At 34.6% G+C, this 18,814-nt stretch overlaps 1 protein-coding gene across 1 annotated transcript; it reads left to right on the plus strand.

Moving 5' to 3' along the window:
- The first annotated feature begins 4,815 nt into the window (after window positions 1–4,815).
- Window positions 4,816–15,361, plus strand: LOC139943493 (uncharacterized). The gene is made up of 6 exons (XM_071940300.1): window positions 4,816–5,034; window positions 9,170–9,391; window positions 10,449–10,583; window positions 11,697–11,903; window positions 13,416–13,474; window positions 15,115–15,361. Exons 2-6 carry the CDS (start codon window positions 9,170–9,172, stop codon window positions 15,287–15,289), a joined length of 798 nt encoding a protein of 265 aa, XP_071796401.1. The 5' UTR covers window positions 4,816–5,034; the 3' UTR covers window positions 15,290–15,361.
- Window positions 15,362–18,814: the final 3,453 nt, after the last annotated feature.

Consider the following 18,814-nt stretch of genomic DNA (forward strand, 5'->3'; position numbering starts at 1 on the left):
TTTTTTCAAATACACTGAATAGTTTTTTAAGGTTTAAATAATTAGGGGTGGGCGAAGCCCGTGATCTTATAGGTTAATTGTGTACTATGATTCTTTTTACAATTGGACCAAATAAAATTTACATACAATTTACAAGTTTGTCATAATTTGTATTAAAAAAAAAAATAGTCTTCAGGAACGCTCACATTTGAAATAGGTCACTGGATTATCTTCATACGGTGATCATTACATAATCATTATGCATTAGAGGGTCGGCCAAAGGAATGACCAATAATGTTCTGAACAATATCTTGGAAACTTTTGATGGGGCAATGAATGGCCCAGGTTTGTCAGTGGGGGCTTTAGGTTTCCCAGCAGTGAACCGTCCAGGTTGGGCAGCAGTGGAGGGTCTAGGAGGGCTGGACGTGGTACCAACAAACGTGTAAACTGAGTAGTCCTCTAGAGCACTGAGAATGTCTGCTGTACTTGTTGATATTTGGTATGTCTTGAGCCAGTGTCTTCTGCATGTTGAGATTGCAGATATCATTCTCATACTGGCGCATGAATGCGATTGTTGTGTCTGTTGTGTCTTCAACTGTGATTATTTCCAGTCTTCTTCTCTGTTGATTTCTGTGGAATGAGCTGCAAATGATCACAAAAACAAAAAACAATAAATGTCTAATTATGACAGTTTGGCAAAATTTAGCAATTATATTTATAGTTTTAGTGTAAAATATTAGGCGAAAAAGTGTTAAAACAACTTGTGTTGTTTTCGGTTAACATATAATTATGTATTTATTTCACAATAGCTGGGTGGGTACAAACATCAATGTGTGTGTCCCTTGTTGTTGACAGTAACATCATTTGTAGAAAGTTGTTTCTCTTTGGTGACACATTTGATTGGGCTGTTGGTGTTGTCATTCCACAGGGCAAGCTGTTTCGGGTTTAGGAGGGCTGGTGGTACCAACAAGGCGTAGGATGTTTGAGGTCTGGGGCGGTATTCACGAACCTTAACTTAGTGGAGTACTTACGTTTTCACTTAAGTCAAAAGCACCCCGCTAACTTAAGTGGGGCGCTTAAGTAGCTATTCACAAAACTTCTAAGTACCCCACTTATCTTAGTACCCCACTTAAATCAAAACAAGTTAAGTTGTTTAGATCAAGTAAGTGCACATGCGCACGAAGCATACGTCATCAATGGTTACCATGATGACTCGGGAGCAATCAATCAATTTTCATTAGGCCTACCCCGAGACGGAGAATGTTATAATACATTTTTTTTCACGACAACGGTGCCACAAATTACGGAGGGAGTGGATAGTTTGAAACAAATTAATTGTGTTTTCTTTGTTATTTTGTGCGTTGGCCTCATGTTAGAACGCGCGCGTCCACGCACAATATGAATTTAGGCATGTATTAATGCTAGAAAAATAGTATGTTTTAACACTTAAAAAAAATGTTACACGCGCGCGTTTTAGCACTACATAGTTTAGACAGTTGTAACGAATTGTATTACAACAATGGCCGCAACCTTGAAGGAGAAAAATGTCCGGAAACCAAATTTTTCCGAGAAGGAGAAGTTGCTCCTTCTTAGTGAGTGGGAGAAGCGGGCCGATGTGCTCCGACCGAAATTTTCGTCAAAGGTCACGTCCCAAATTAAGCACGAAGCATGGCGACAAATTGCAGAGGCCCTTAACTCAAGTTTCCCGTCAGTCCGTCGAGATGTGCCGGAACTTCAGAAGAAATGGCAGAACATGAACAGTAAGATGAAGGAGGAAGCCTCCAAATACCGAAAGGAATCAGTGAAAACCGGTATGTAGTACTCATTTGTTTTATTGTTTTAAATGAGTGAACTATACAAAATACAACAAAATAAGTACAGATAGTCGAAATTGAATAAATACATTTTAAAATTACTAACCAATAACTACACTTAAATAAAAAGAAATTAATAAACGAAGAAAAATAATAATAATATGATTAAAACAATATTTCAAATGAATAATAATATTAATAAACTAGACATTAGGTGTTAGTTCTGTGAACTAACACAAAGCTGTTCCGAAACACCTTAAAATACTTCAAAACACCTTTCAAACTTCTTGAAACAATCTCAAGATAGAAACCTTTAAACGATTTTGGAATTTGTTAATTTTTTGACTTTTTTGGAATTTTTGAACTTTGTTTTCCTTTTTTGGAAATTGTTTAACTTGTAAGAATTTCTGAAAACATCTTCAAAACATCTTTAATCAACGTGTTAACACCCGTTAACTACCTCAAAATACTTTTCAAACACCTTCAATCAACCGCTAAACAACTTTAAACTACCTCAAAACACTTTTCAAACACCTTCAATCAACCGCTAAACAACTTTAAACTACCTCAAAACACTTTTAAAACACCTTCAATCAACCCTTTAACATCTTAAAACTACTTAAAAATACCTTTAAAACGCCTTAAAACAACCTACAAAAAAACTGTTTTGACTTTTTGGAATTTTAACTTTTTAGACTTTTTGGAATTTAACTTTTTTGACTTTCGAATTTCTTATTTTGTGGGGTTTTGGAATTTCTTAATTTTTTGACTTTTGGGGATATGTTGTCTTTTGTTAAACCTTGTTAACCCTTGTTAAGCCAACGTAAAGTAGTTTTTTTTTAAAGGAAGTGTGATCATGGTGCTAGGACAGATTTGTGGCTGATTTTTACAAAAAATGGAATTTCGTGTGCGAACAAATTTTGAATGCTTAGACGCTGTTGTAATGAAAAAATATTGACTTTCAACTTTTATTTCCAAGAAATATGAAATGGAACGTTTTTTAAACACTCTGATTGTGTTACTGAATCCTCATTGGATGGGCAAATATCTTCTGCTCAACAACTCCGTGATGTCTTTTGTGCACAACTGTTTTTCAAAAAGTACTTGCGCATGCGTGTGTGGATAATTATTGAGAATTTAAAGGCCACGTGTATTATTGTCGGGATCCCGATAATAATTCATTTATTTTGTAATTAACTATCACTAACTATTTGCCGTTTTCCGTGCAATAGTTTAAATCTAAGGTTAATACTTTATAATTTTTTAAAATAGTTATTTAAAATTTAAATGAAAATTTGTGGGTCAAATGATCAGAAAATCTGATGTAGCTTCTTAAAACAAAGAATGTTTTTGAAGTTGCTATTGAACTCTAAAAGTAGTGGTCATTATGGGGTAACTACAATAAAGCAGAAATGTACATTATGCTAGAAGGGTTTTATGTAATTAAACTCAATTTAAATTAATTATGTAACAATTGAACTTGAGTTAATTTAATTTATTGAAGTTTGGCCTGCCTGGCTTGGGTTGATGTGATTCTATTTTATGTTAAATTTAATGTAATTTAATGTAATTAAATGTAATTTAATGTCATTTAATGTCATTTAATGTAATTAAATATCATTTAATGTAATTAAATATCATTTAATGTAATTTAATGTCATTTAACTCTGGGCTGCGCAGTAGCAACAAACCTCACCCCGGGGAATTAGACTACCAGTTTCAAACTGGAAGTACGTAACTCAATGAACGGGGCCTATACCCCCAATAAACATGCTACTTAGCATTTCCCCATTCTTTCGGATGGTCTAGAGGGGAGTAGAGATTGTAAATAATCAAAACAATTGACTACAGACATCACTTTAGTTCCAAAATGCTCAATATGCGCCGACATGAGTAAAAATACAGATATTGCTCAAGAACCAGGCACTTCAAAAGCACTTCAAAACCAGGCACTTCGAAGGCACCGCTTGTGGGCACAGCTTGTCAACAGCAATCCTCTACACAGACCAGACTACAGAGTATAAATAATCCGTTCATAGGACCGCAGGCCTGTCAATCCTTATTTTCAGCTACCTAGAGTTGGCGGCCTGGGGTATCAATTCCCCTGAGGCTAAACATTTCTTTGCGCATGCGCATAGAGAATTCCCAAGGGGCAGCCGTTGCCGGCCGGTTGTAATGGATACAGCAGGTGAACAAACTTACCCAGGCCACTCAAACTCTAAAATATGTTTTCCAAGCATAAAATCAACAAAGTCAAGAAAAATGAGATTTCTACTGATTTCACACTTAGGGTAATTAACAAAACCGCATAATTAGCCAGTTTGAAACTGGTAGTCTAACGCAGCAGAGGGTTAATGTAATTAAATGTCATTTAATGTCATTTAATGTCATTTAATGTCATTAAAGGTCATTTAATGTCATGAGATGTCATTTAATGTCATTTTATGTCATGAGATGTCATTTAATGTCATTAGATGTCATGAGATGTCATGTCATGTTATCTCATCTTTCGTCTCATTTCATGTTGTATTTTTTAAAACAACTCTTAACTAGTGTTATTTTTATTTTGTTGTGTTTTATTTTATTATGTTATGCTATTTTACGTTATTTTGTTTTTGTTTGCGTTTGTTTTGTTTCTGATTGGTTTTGTTATTGTTTGTTATGTTTTTCTTTGTATTTTATGTTTTTTATTAAATTGTATGTATATTTTTTATTTGAATTTAATAGATATAATGTATGTGGACGCCTGGGCGCTGTAACAAGTGATAATGTAAACCAACTTTTCATCTAAGGCTATTTGCATTGCACACATGTATATAATATACCCAGTCAGTTTCCCTTGTGTATTATTTGATATATATATATTGTATATATATATTGTATAAACATGTGTCATGTATATACAGCAGAGCTAGGAGATGCCATAATGTTTTGTTTGGAGTTTGTGTCTTTTCGGCGTTCCATCGTTATGGCAGGTTGATCGTAAAAGGGACCTTGATTTACCAGCCGGCCATAGGTCTCTTTCTTGGTTGACCGACCGCGTGTTGTCTGGTGCACACACGTGTGTGCAGCAGACTAAAAATAGTTGGGCTACTAGTAGTACTGTATGTACAGCACACACATAATACATGCATGATCACCAGGGCATGACGATGTACATACTCTTAGTTTTACTAGGATCCAGATTGACCGGTCCAGATTGAATGAAAGCAGAACCGAAGAACGGCAGACAACTGAAACGGTAAGGTTGACATGTTACAAGAAAACGTTGACCATGGTTACAAATAACGGATATGTGAGGAAGTTTGAGAATTATTGTTTTGAAATTGCATAAAGGGGTTTCAGTGTAGTGTACGATTCGGTGTGACTTGGATCGATATGAATTTAGTGCAGTGGCAATAATATTTGATGAAGATGTCGGGAATGGGAGCACATGCATGACATGTCTGTGAGCATTGGCGTGTGTGTTGCCCCAGTGTGGCTGATGGATTTTGAAATACTTGTTGATGCCTGATCCTTGGGCTTAGCCACAGATCCAGATCCAGCCCATTACAACGTGTAGAGACCCGCCGATGAAATCTTCAAAAATTTGTGCGGCGGGGTAGGCCTACTCGAGTCCTAGTAGTAGTACACCTTGTTGAGCTGTAAATAAATGGCTCTCTTTTAAAATCAGTCTATTCTACCTCCATGGTCTCATCAGTTGCCATTATTACAGGCCACCTTCGATACATGTGGGCAATTCCACCAAAAAGTGTCCTCGGCCCAAAAAATTGAAGTCAAATTTGTGGATTTAAATTTAAAGTAGCAAGAAAGAGTGATACCCAGTGATTTCAAATCTATGTTTGTTTCATTTTTTTTCCTTGGTTTTCCATGTTTTTCATCGTTTATTAAAAAAGTTTTTTTTTAGCCAAATTCATGATTTTTGGGAAATGATTGGCACAATTGTCTAAAATGCTCTCCTGGTTACATTTTAGATGACATTTCAATTATTCTTGGCTTAAAACATATAACTGGTGGTAAGTATTCACAATTTTAAAGAAACTTCATTGTCAATTTATTCACAGGGTGCTGCCACTCGTTTTAATTAGCCCTTAATTACCAATTATGAAATGTAATGTCCATGACATTATATGGTGTTTAGTTTTATATTCTAAAGCCAGTAAGAGATATTTTCATGAGACTTCATACGCAAAGCTAGTTTTTAGGGGCTAATCCTATAATGCAAGAAAATTCATAAAAAATTAATTACAACTGTGCTAACGAGCGTCATGGACATTACATTTAGCGTCATGGACATTACGTCATGGACATTACATGTCACATGAAACTTACCTTTTTGAAGGTAAATGCTGCAATTTATCAATTGGACCTATTGTAGGTAAACCTGGACTAGTCAAAGAGAACATTTGTCATAGACCTCATCAGAAATTTGTTTCGAGCTCTTTTTTAGCAGCGCGTTTAGTGGCAACATCGTGCACAGATTCTACAAACTGACAGCTCAAATCCGAGATTTTCAGGTGAGTTTTCTCATGGAACTGTTCTTTCCTAAAAACATTCAAGTGACATTGAAATGTATGTGAACTGTTGGTGAGACATGTTTAGATGAATGTAGGACATTATAAACAGACTTTATCATCAAAGAGGACTTCTCAAGGCCTAGGCGTAGTGCAGATTTGTACACATCTACGTATAGCTTGGATACAAAGACGTCATACATAAAGTAATTTTTTATTTTTACATAATTTCAGAATGGCTAAGACTTGAGTAGAGAGGCAGAAAAAGTATAGAGAGAAAACAAGACAAACCATGGAAACATGATTGTGATAAACAAAGCCCTATGCAGCCAATCTTTCCTTCATTTGTTGTTCTCTGTTCTTGTTTTGCAGGTCAATCTAGGTGGAATGTGTAGAGGATGACCTCAATGACTGTCTCGTATTTGGAAAACTAAGGAAGCATCTACGTTTGACCTGTTCCTCCCAAGAAGTCCTCCCAACTCATTTTAACTGATCTTCTGGGAATTGTTCACCCAGTCTTGAACATAGCAGTATCCAGATCAACTTTGAAAATTACAGAAACCTTTAATGTTTAACTTCCATTTACTGTCGTCACAAAATGTTGACGCAAGATGTTCAGTATATTACTCAAGATGAACAATTACCATGTGAGAAACACATAAAAGGGAATTATGTTAAAGATAATTAGAAAAAAGGTTACTTCATGTATACCTACATCTCTGGTCTATCATAACTACTCCAAGGCAGAAGCCAGCCTGGTTGGATGTGGACGGAAAGTGCAAAAAGGGGACTTACCGAGGGGCGGGGTTTAAGTGAGATTCTGGGGGAGGTTTGGTTCTTAAAAATGTTTGGAAGAGGTTAAACATTAAGATAGGGACATTCATTATAGTTTAAAACCCATATTAAGAGCAAGGCAGCACATGGGTTTACAAATTCAGGGTAAAAGCATGATGCATCATTTTACAAGTTTGACGTAATGTCCATGACGCTAAAAATAACCCAAAATGTAATGTCCATGACGCTCTATTAAGATGTGTAACAAGAAAGTTGACAGGTTTTCTTAAAAATATTATCAATGTTCATGTTAACTACTTCCCTGTTTAGCAAATAAAAAGGTATTCTAAAAATTTTGAACTTTAACTTCACAGAGTTTTGGAATTGAGTGTGTTGTACCCAAAACCCACTTCCGTTTTTCGTAATGTCCATGACGCTCGTTAGCTGTGCTCTGACTCCTTAATTAATTTGAACTTTTCCAAATACATAGTATCATTTGACTTACTAGGACACAAGATACTAGTATCAAGCACAAAACTATAAATCAAAGCTACTTGGTGTGTTTAACTGACCAACAAAGTTCTAAAAATGTCTCAAAACGTAATGTCCATGACGTGGAACTGCCCATGTCCAAAACGCTTTCAGACAGACAAAGGTCGCAAAATGCGTGTTACTTTGATTGCAAATTTCACGGCCATTTAGAAAAATCGTGTACTACATGATTGTACTTCATTTTATTCCTTACATTTGTGTTGTGTAACTGTACATGATGTAACGTTACATCGTGTCAATTGGTAATGCATGTTTACATCATGATATAGATCCACTGTACAAAGTGCAGCGCACTTGCACGCGCGTCTCCTGTCCGCCATTTTGGGTGTCAAAAAATGTACAAAATGATGGTACATGTGTTTACGCACCTTCAAACATCGCGCGTCTACCATTTCTGCCTTTTTGGGAGTCCATTCCTTTTGTGCACGTTTGACACCCAAAATGGTGGACAGGAGATGCGCGTGTATGTGCGCTGCGCGTTGTGCAATGGGTCTATAGACCAAATAATTTGGGCACTGTACTTGTTTTTTAATATTTGGGTAGGGGGTCTATATGGCGGATGTACCAGAAGTGCCCAAAAGAAGTCTAACGTTATGTCTTTTAATCATATGTAAAAAAAAAAGATATCACATGATTATGTGCACGTATTTATGTTTTTTTTCCATAACGTTAAGCTGTGTCACGATATCACCATCTTGTATTATTTTTGTAATCATTTGGTCTCTCAGGGGAAACTTCATATTGATGTTGCGGATGTTAGTGTATTATGCAATAGGGTTGACACGTTGGACTTTGAAAAATCATCTTTTTTCCTATTCAAGGTTTTTTTTTCTGAAGAAAGGTTTTAAACTGGAGAGGGGAGACCACTCAGTGGTGTTTGGCTGTCAAAAAAAAGAGAAGAATGCAAGGAACCTTTACGAAATTCACAAAAGCCTAATGAGTATTCAAATTGCAAGTTGTAATTTGTCTACAAGTCTATGGTGCAAGATGAATGTTGGTGGCTTTTTCATGCTATATTTTCAAATATTTGAAAGATTTCAGCATTGATGTTTTCACATGTTTGTTCACTGGATACATGGAGATTAGTGAGTTATTGATTTGGTATATAAATATTTATGCCGGAGAAATCATTTGGGAATTCTTCCATGTCTTGGGGTGACATCATTAGATGGTACAAATGTACCTGTAGGGCTGTTTTTGTTAACTCAAATACTAAAAAAATTATGCTTTTTTGTATTTCATGAAGGTTTCTTGCATTCTTCTTTTGTTTGGCACCCAAACACTACATAGTGGTCTGAAAAATGGTCCTATTACTGGATATGAATGTTGATTTGTATATTTTGAAAAAAGAAATCTACATGTACCCTAGGACTAATTGACAATTTTTGGTGGTGGACATTGAAGCGACATTATGTTTGTAGGGTGGGGTAGTAGAACAGATGATTTTATTGTGTTTTGTTTTCGGTGAGGTAGATTGTGATGAGTAGAAATGTATCACCTGTATAATTTGGTTTGTTTATTGTCTTTATATTTTAGATGTCAACGGTTTTTGTGAGAACCCTGGGACAAGTGGAGCAGCGTGGTTCCTGTCATTGTATTGATGTTGTGACAATGGATCAATCTGTGCGTCAATTGTATACAAGTGAGGAGCGGCACTTGAATTTTCTTGTTGCAGATGCTTTTCTTAAGCTCACGAATGCGACAGTCACTTGTTCCGCAAGTAATCAGAAGATTATCAAGCTTGCTGCGCAAACAAAGGTGAGTATTGCAAAAATTGAGGGGAAAGTGTACATGATGGTGTCAGTGCATAACAATTCGTTATTTGTGTGTGATCATACATGTGCAGTTATCTTGTTGCTGAGGACGTTGCCTAAATATGGAAATGAGTGTGATAATTACCTGAAAATTATGATTTTCAAATTTTTGTCGTTTGTGTTTTCTGAGTATTTTAATACCCTTGTGCTGTCTGGATGGGAAAACTGGACTTTTGTAAGCTCAATAAATGGAAAAATCCTGGTTGGTTTGTACTCATTTTGTGATATATGAGTGTATTTGTGACACATAGCCATGGTTTTGACTTAGCAAGGTTTATTGTATATGATGTGTGGTTTTGTTTTGTTTTAGCTGTTTCGCCGCGAAGTGTGTGAAACAGCTATAGTTTTTGTTAAAAAATGTTTTCTTTGTTTTCTTTTGTTCTTTCTTTTTAATTTGTCAGCAAAAAAAGCCATTAATTTTCTACACGTTTACATTGTCACGGCCATTTTGCACAGTTCCCTAATTGGGATTCAAATGAAATTTAGAGGGACTAAAGGCAATGATGTAATAGTGTGCATATTATAATGACGTTAAGTAGACGTCATCTTGTGATTTTTTATGTATTTTTGAATTTTTGAAGCCTTTTATGTTTAAAACAATTATATCTCATGAAGCCAATGTTATAATACTGCAAATGATACTTCATATTGTAGCTTAAGATTCACTTTATTTTATAAAACAAGTTACGTCATCTTGACGTCATCAGATTTAAAATTACGTAATTTGAAGCATTTAATGTTAAAAAATCATATATCATGAAGCGTATGTCATAATATTTCAAATGCTAAATCATGTTGTAGCAATGTAGCCTATGATTCAATTCATTTAATAAAACAAGGTATATCATTATGACGTAATCAGAAGATGGCAATTAGTGAAACAGCCGGTTATTCGTTCACGAATACAACTCAGCTCTAGTTGTTTTTGTTTTTGTTTTTGTTTTTGTGGTTTTGAAATATATTGTAAAACACTAAAATGTTTTATTTTATTTGATGCACAGATATACAGCGGTAAAGTCTTTGATTTTGAGTGTGATGCCTATAAGGAGTTCATGAATTCACCTGTTGTAGGTGTTAGTGATGCGCTGAAGAAGAGTCCTTATGAAAGATTTTCAGTGACTGGTGTAGTCGTGAAGGTATGTGACCATTATGGTATTTTTAGTTATTCTTGAGTTATATTGTATTGTGAGTTTATGAAGTCTATGGTTTTATTTGTTTGTGTATTTGTTTTTTGATGTTTTGTGTATGTACATGTAGTCAGTAGGGTCATTTAGGTTTGAGTCAGTTTTAGGTTGGGTTTTTAATGTTGGGTTTTGATGTTTGTAGTGTTTACTATGTGTTATGTTCTTTTTAAGCTGTGTTTTGGGGTTATCTAATTTTATACATAGAAGTTTTGTGGTTTAGGGACATTGTATGTTTGTTGTTGTAGTTTGAAATGGTGGTTTTTGCAATGTGGTAGATTGGTAGTATCAGAGATGCCACTTCTCCGGTTTAACCTTGAATTCTGGTTTTAAAAAAAAATCCCCTCAACTTTTGTTTTTTCCCAGCTGTCCATTCATAAAAAGACTGGAGAGAGAAAAAAAAACAACGGAAAATGTTTATTTGAAATGCGCGAATTTACGTTACGTGTACGAGGATGATAAATAGTCTGTTGGGGTGTTATAAAACAGATATTGACTGCTTTTACTCGTGCTACGGTTAAACTACGACTCCCTTGGTAATCCCGGGCGCGTGGTATTTTCGTGAGGCGCACGGCGCGTGCTATTTTCCCGAGGCTGCGCCTCGGGAAAATAGCATGCGCCGGGTATCACCTCGGGCATCGTAGTTTAACCATAGCACTCGAAGCAGTCAATATTTGTATACTATATCAATGTCGCCGGCTGAAGAAGGGAACCGAGCTAGCTAGTGACGGATCGGGAGTGCTAGTTGTGCCCGTTTGGGAAAGGAGCCGGAGCAGGCCAGTTTAAACATGCTGTGATTACAGTCGTGTTGGAATGAAAGTCGCAAGTAAAACTATCAGCAAAGACATTTTCATGTGAAACTAATGAAAAGTCTCCACAATTTTCAGGCACTAGAGACTTTGACACTTCTGTTTTTTGAACGATAAACACATGAAAGCAAGTGCAGCATTTCTTGCAGTCTGTGATTCTGGGGGAATTTGAACATTGCCTATGGTTGTCTCTTTCATGGTAGATGGAACAATCTAACGTGCATGGTGATTATATGTATTTTGTAATATTCATGTATAGGTGTCGCCAATCAAGGAAGGTAGTCGTTCAAGAAGAAGGGAAGTAGAGTTAGAAGATCTGAAAGATAAGAAGAAGAAGTTGTGTGTCAATTTGTGGCGACGGTCAAGTGAAAGTGAAGTAGATACCTCTGTTGTGGTCAAGAACGTGTACTGTAAGATGTATAACAACACTTTGAACTTCAATTCCACCCAACATACCAAACTTGAGGTAATTACAGTTGTGGATTTCAAATTATTGTGTTTGTTTGTGTGATTTTTTGTTATTGTATGTTGTCATGTTGATATTTTTGACATATTATGCCTGTGATGTTGTGTTTTCTTTATGCTGAACTTGTTTTTTATCGTTATTGAGTGATTTATGAAAAAAATATTGCCTTTGGCAGCCATAGGGTTAAATTGCAACAATAGTACAATTAAAAGGAGCTCATTCAAAAAGAACAAGCAAAAATATGCAGTAACAAGATTAAGATTGAAAAATACAAAAACAAGAAAACTGGTTTTATATTGAAATTTACATTAAAATTTATTTAATTAAGATTTGGGTTGAACTTGTGAATAAATGCAAAATTTTTAAGTTTTTGTTAAATATGTAGAGATATTAGGAAACAAATGTGTGGTTTTATGCAACACATGTCTTCTGTATTGTGTACAAATAATAAATAATGGCAATTATATTGATAAAAGGAAATTGTCCTTCCTTTTAGGGAGGAGGTTTGGTGGGCGTTAGAGATGATGTAGGTTTGCTGTAGTGTACAATTGGTATAAAAAATATTTTGTGGGGGGGGGGGCGTACTTGATAATTGTGACAAATGTTTCTGTATCAGAGTTCATCATCATGCAATTGGTTGCTGGTGTTGTGATTTATGGAATTTTTGTGAGTATCTGTTTGATATTGTACATTAATATTTGTAGTTTGTAAACTAAGTACAAATGACAAATATTTGTTTACTTTTCTACATGCAAGTTAGTTTCTAGTAGTTTATCATTGTTTATCAGTAATTGTGTGTTCTTGGTTGTTGGTTTGTCAGGGTTTTTTGTGAAAATGATGGTGGTACCACTGGAAATATTCGTTCTGAAATTACCCTAGATCTTTTTGAATTCAGGATTTGGCTGGAATTGAAGGAATTGTTTTCTGTTTGATATCGCTTTAAGTGAGTTTAGTTATAGTAAACCACCTCGAAAAGGGAAATCTAGAGTAGCGATTGGCGTGTATGAAATTCACTTTGAAATTGGTGAATAACATGTATTTTCTTGAAGTATTTTTTTACTTTCTGTATTCCAAATGTAATCATTGGTCTATGATAACCAATACTGTTGACCTGAAATGAGGTAAAATCACAAAGTTGAAAAATTACCCTCAGTAAATGGTAAAGTATCAAGGTCTGTTATGGAAAGGATACCTTGGATATTTCATGAATACATTTTGAGGGGGCCTTCGGTACACATATACCTAATGTTTTGGGTTGTTTTGAGCAGCATAGGAGTGTGAAAACACTGTGAAACACTTCGGCTCTAGCAAGATAGAAAACTTTGTGAACACAAAGTGGAAAGGGAGAATGTACAATTTTAAGGATAAAATCAGATTTATCACCATTTTTACAAGAAAGATTTCAATGTTTGATTGTATTCTTTATATTAAGTTAGATGTGCTGTACTTCAATCGTTTTATATATGAGTTGTGTGGTTCTGTGAATACAACAATGTGTTTGTTATTGTTTAGGTTGTTGACACCGATCAGAGAGTGACATTGACGTTTGATGGGTTCAATGTTGGTGATGAGTAAGTATAACATTTTTGTCATGTATTTGTTATTGAGAATTTGAAAAGCCCATGGGACTGACAGCAAATGATGTGAGTGGTGCCTTGTATTTTTGCTGGGGTGTCTAACAATGTTATATTTGATATTTATATACCACATAGACAGATCCTTGTCATTTGATTGGTGCAACATATTGCACGTGTCATCCATTATTTTGCCATGTATTTAATGCAACGTGTACGGACTTGTTCTCCTGATGCAGTTCATAAATTTAATATTGGATAGTGTGCAATATTAACATAATTGTTGGACGCTTTGCGGTCAGTGAACCCATGTTATCAGCTTTGTTTCCAAAATGTTTGTTCCCCAGCCCGTTTGTGTAAAAGAGGTTAGTTCATGTTATGAGTGACAAGGTTGGTATTGAGCGTGGATTTTGTAAAGTTGTTCAGGGTGCGAAATTAACAGTTGCCCGGTTGCCCGGGGCAACCAAAAAATCATCGGGCAACCTGTGATCAAACAATCGTTGCCCGTCGGGCAACCTTATGGAAAATAAGAATTTAAGCCTATCCTACTTATTATTGTGCTTGCTCCAAAGATCGTTTGAATTTTCCACATAAAGCTTTATGAATCTATAGTTGCAGATGCAACATTCACACCACTGATCAGTATAGTCGCATATTATTATATTCGGGCAACCAAACTCACTGGCGGGCAACCTGATTTTCAGTTGTTGGTTGCCCTGGGTCAACCAGCAAATTTTCTTAATTTCGCACCCTGATTGTTTAGAGGGTTTGTACAATTGTAAGAGTGTGGATTGGAGTGTGGGTTTCTGTGTCAATATTGTGAAAAAAATATTAAATGACAAGGGTTTATGTGTGAGTTATATAAAACAAATATTGTATGCATTTTGTTTATGCCGGGGGCGAAATACAATCACTTGGTGAAATTTGGCTTTTGTGTTTCACTCATCTGCGTCTCGTAAAATGAAATAGTCAAGATTTCACCTTATGATTATATTTTCCGACATTGCACTCATTTTTTGAATATTTGTATAATAAGTCTTTTTTATACAGTGATTATTGTGTAGTACCATTTCAAGAGTGAAGTTCAAGGTATGTGTCAGGTGGTTGTGTTAATGTGGATTGTAACAGTGAAATAACAGAACAATTGTTGACATTGTCAGAGAACGTGGCTGAAATAGTTTTGCTTTTGCTAACATTGGCTGTCCAAATGGTTGTACTTTTGTATTTGCTTGTATTCTTCTGGGTGTCTGTCTAATGTACTTGATTACTGTAATCAGGGGTGGATCCAGGAATTTTTGGAGGGAGGGGTGAGGTCTTTGTTTGTTGTTATGCCTGAAGAAAAAACCGTGATATGTTTTTTATTATTTTTGAGTGGGAGGTGGGTCTGACCATCAAAATCAGACATGACAAGTTTAAGTTGTTTTCCTACATAGGTGATGGCTGGGCTTGGGGAAAGATGAGTTGGGATTGTTTTGGGATTGGAATGGTGAGAGGGACGGAAATAGTGTTGAGTTGTTGTTTTATGGTTTTTTAAATAGTTTTCAGGGGAAGTGTTTGAAGGTTGTGAAATTGTATTGTTATGTAGTTTGTTATTGTTAATTTGAATTGAATGTGTGTTTTTGTTTTGTATTTCTCAGTGGGTTTCTGCATCTGGATACAGAAGAGAATACAGAGTACAAGGTTGATCCAGCCTTGCTTCTAGAGAGATTGGAGTTGGACACTATTGCTGACTTGCAAGGTATTTTGCCTGTGACTATTGATGTTACGTATCGATCGCTTGACAGAACCATCAAACATTTTGATGCAGAATAGGAGTTTTCATATGTAATAGAGTGATGATTTAAGATATGATGGTGTAGGCTTAAATAGTGGTTTAAAGGGTGTGGGTACTTGTGGGAGGACACAAAACACAATGTTCACAGATTTACAATAAACTTACAGGGTTTGAAGTTAATGATGGTAGAAAGCTTCCCTTAAAATATTACCTGCTGAGGTGCTGTAGTTTTTGAGCAATGAGTAAAACAGTGTCACGAAATAGTTTTTGTCTCAGGAGACGAAAACTTTTTAGCATGTAAAACGTATTAACCAGTACTAGTATGGATATATTAGTACTGGTACTAGTACTGGTTAATACGTTTTACATGCTAAAATAAATTATTTTTGTGACATTGTTTATGTCATTTCTAAAAAACTAGAGCACCTCAGCAAGTAATATTTAAGGGAAGCTTTCTACTATTATTATCTTCGAACTCTGTAAGTTTAATGTAAATCTGTGGACATTGTGTTATGTGTACTACAAGACCCAAACCCTTTAAAGTGGAAAAAGAAAAGTTCCATTCCAGACTGAAATTAGTTGTAGTTTAATTTGGACACTGTGTTTGATTGAAAAATACTGTGTTTTTTATATGTGTTTAAGTTCAGAATCTGTGTTTTTGTTTTAATGATAATTTTGGTTTGTGTTTGTAGTTGTTTTTGTTTGGTTTGATTGTATATTGGTGATGATATATGTGTCACTATTATGTATTGTGTTGCATCATATATATATCTATTTTTAAATTTTCATAGCAGGATTGAGGAGTGTTTCTTAATATTTTCTAAAAGTTTGGATAAGGTACAGCTTAATTTAAGTAGATTGATTTGACATTGATAAATAATTTGTGCTTTTCATATGCCTGGTGTTTGGGTAATGATAGCAAGATATATAGGAGGTCTGTGGTTACCACTTTAAGAACAAAAATAGACATGTTGAGATAATGGTATGAAAACAGGTATTTTCTTGTAAATGTGAAAGTTGTGGAAATATTATTGTTTTTGATTTTGTTGTTTGTTTCTTTGTTTTGGATTGTTGTTGTTGATTTTTTTGTTCAGAAATGTTTGATGTTTGTTTAGGGAAAGTTTTTTTTACAAGAGGTGAACACTTTGAATGTTTGGTTGATGTAATTTGTGGCATTGTTTCCTGTTACTTAAATGATTTTAGTGTAAGGTTGCTACCATGAAAGTTTTGAACATCATGTTCTTTTTTTATGAGTCAAGATGTGTGTACTTGTTTATAAGGATTTGCGATTCTAATGACTTTGTTTTTGTTTTGATGGACATATTGCATTTATATAAATGTGAACATGATGATAATATATCTAGGATTTTTTTATGGTAACAAGAGATTTTACTAAAAAGTTAGTAAGAGAAGTTGTCATTTATTTATTGTGGTAATGTTTTAAAGATGTGTGGTGTTTTTTATTAGATGAATATTTTGAGATTACGTTGTAATTTTAAATTCAGTGTTTTGGGGGATGTTTTGTAGAAGACATGAAGAATGTTTCTTCTATTTCAATCATAAATAATGTGGGAATATGTAAGGATTAAGATGTAATTGGAGTTTTTTTGTAAGTGTTATTTGGATTTGATGTATTTGTTGAAAGTATTGAAGAATTCTTGGTAAATTGTGGTGTTTGGTTTTGATATGTTAATGTTTGAGATAAAGCAGAAGTTTATCTCAGAAGTTTGTAAGTCCACAAGACAACATTTGCTTCTGTTGTCTATTTTAGTGATATTACATAAAAGGTTTTTGTTAATGTAAAAAGCGTTGTAGTCAACGATGTTGAAGTTTACTTATATCTAAGTGTGTTTTAGTTTGGGATGAAGTAGTAGTGTTGTAGGGGGTTTTTGTGATTGATTTGTTTTCTCCCCATTTGAGTCATTAAGTCTAGTGGTTAGTGGGATGATTGTCGTTTTATATTTTGTATTATTAGTATTATTTTGTTTTTCTTTTTACAGACTTAAAGTATATTTTGATAAATCTGATCGTGGAGATAGCATATGTAGAAGATATTTTATGGTAACACAAGGTTTTTGTAGGAAGTAGAAAGTAGTGTTTATAAATTGCAAGTTATTTATTGTTGTATGTTTTAAAGATGTAAGTGTATGATGTTATTGAAGTAGTAAAATTGTTTCAGATCACATAATTTGTAATTTGTGTTGTTGGGGATGTTTTGTTGTATAATTAGAGGATTTTTTGTTTTATTGATCAATCCTGGAAATTATGTAATGAAGAGGTAATATTATTTGTTATTGTTACTGTTCTTTTATTCAGTTGTTGAAAAGTATTTAAATATTTATGGATTGGAGTTGTATTTTAGTTTTGCAAAGTATTGACGGTATGTTGTTTATTTGCATAATAGTTATCTGAAGTTTGTAATTTCCCAGAGCAATAATTTTTTTCAAATTATGGTTAGTTTTAAATAGTTGTTTTTTGTATGTTTATAATCGTTATATTGAATGAGTTGGGAATAAATGTGTTATTGAAAATCAACATGATGTGTATTGTGTGTTGGTAGATTACACTTTGTCTGTTGTATTCGGGCAGGCTTGTAACCAGGATTGTGTTTACCCCTTTTGGTATCTGGATTAGAAAAGGGGGAGGGTGTACAAGGAGGGAAAGGACATGTTGGGGGAAAAATTGCACATGGGATATGGGGGGTCCAGGGGTGAAGTTAAGTGGGGGATTGGGGGGGGGGGGGCAAAGCCGTTGGAAAGTTTGAGCTTACATTGTTTAGGTGCCCATTCAAGTGTTAGAACATAAACTATACATTAGGTGTTAGTTCGATGAACAAATACATAGTTGTTCAAAACACCAAATTAAAAATATTAATTTGTGAACTTTTTCACTTTTCAACCTTTTTGGATTTTTTCAACTTTTTCGACTTTTATTTTTTTTTAATGTTTTGGAATTTTTTTTACTTTTTTGACTTGGGAATTTTTTTTTAATTTTGAGTTTTAAACTGTTTTGACTTCGAATTTAAAACTTTTTGGAATTTTAAGACTTTTTGTCTTGTGGTATTTTTAAACTTTTGTTTTGTTTCATTTTATTTATGTTTAAAAAAAAAATTAAAACCAAAACCAAAAATTCAATTAACTGATGTAATGTATGTCGACAGAGGGCGCTGTAATAGGTGACAATGTCAATCAGGGTGCATCACACTAAATAATGTTGTATTGACCAGAGTGGAAAAACTTTTAACCTCACAGTGAAAACAATATAGGAATCCGTACAATTGTGTCAATGTATGAAAATTTGAATGTTACTTTGTCAAATTCTTTTTAAATTTTTGGGTGGTCATCGTTTAGGATTTTTGTTAAGCACCCGAAAGCAAAAAAACATCCATGAAAATGCACATGCTGCCAGTTTTAGTGAAGGATCCATCCAGTTCCACAGCAAATAGGACCAACTTTGAAGCCAAAATTTATCAAGTCTCCCCAAAAGTGGAAGCACAGAACCCCCAGGTTGTGAAGTAAGCATTAATACACTAATTATTAGTTGCTTAGACCCGCGAAATCAAA

The sequence above is a fragment of the Asterias amurensis genome, chromosome 10, assembly GCF_032118995.1.
Source record: "Asterias amurensis chromosome 10, ASM3211899v1".
NCBI classification, from domain to species: domain Eukaryota; kingdom Metazoa; phylum Echinodermata; class Asteroidea; order Forcipulatida; family Asteriidae; genus Asterias; species Asterias amurensis.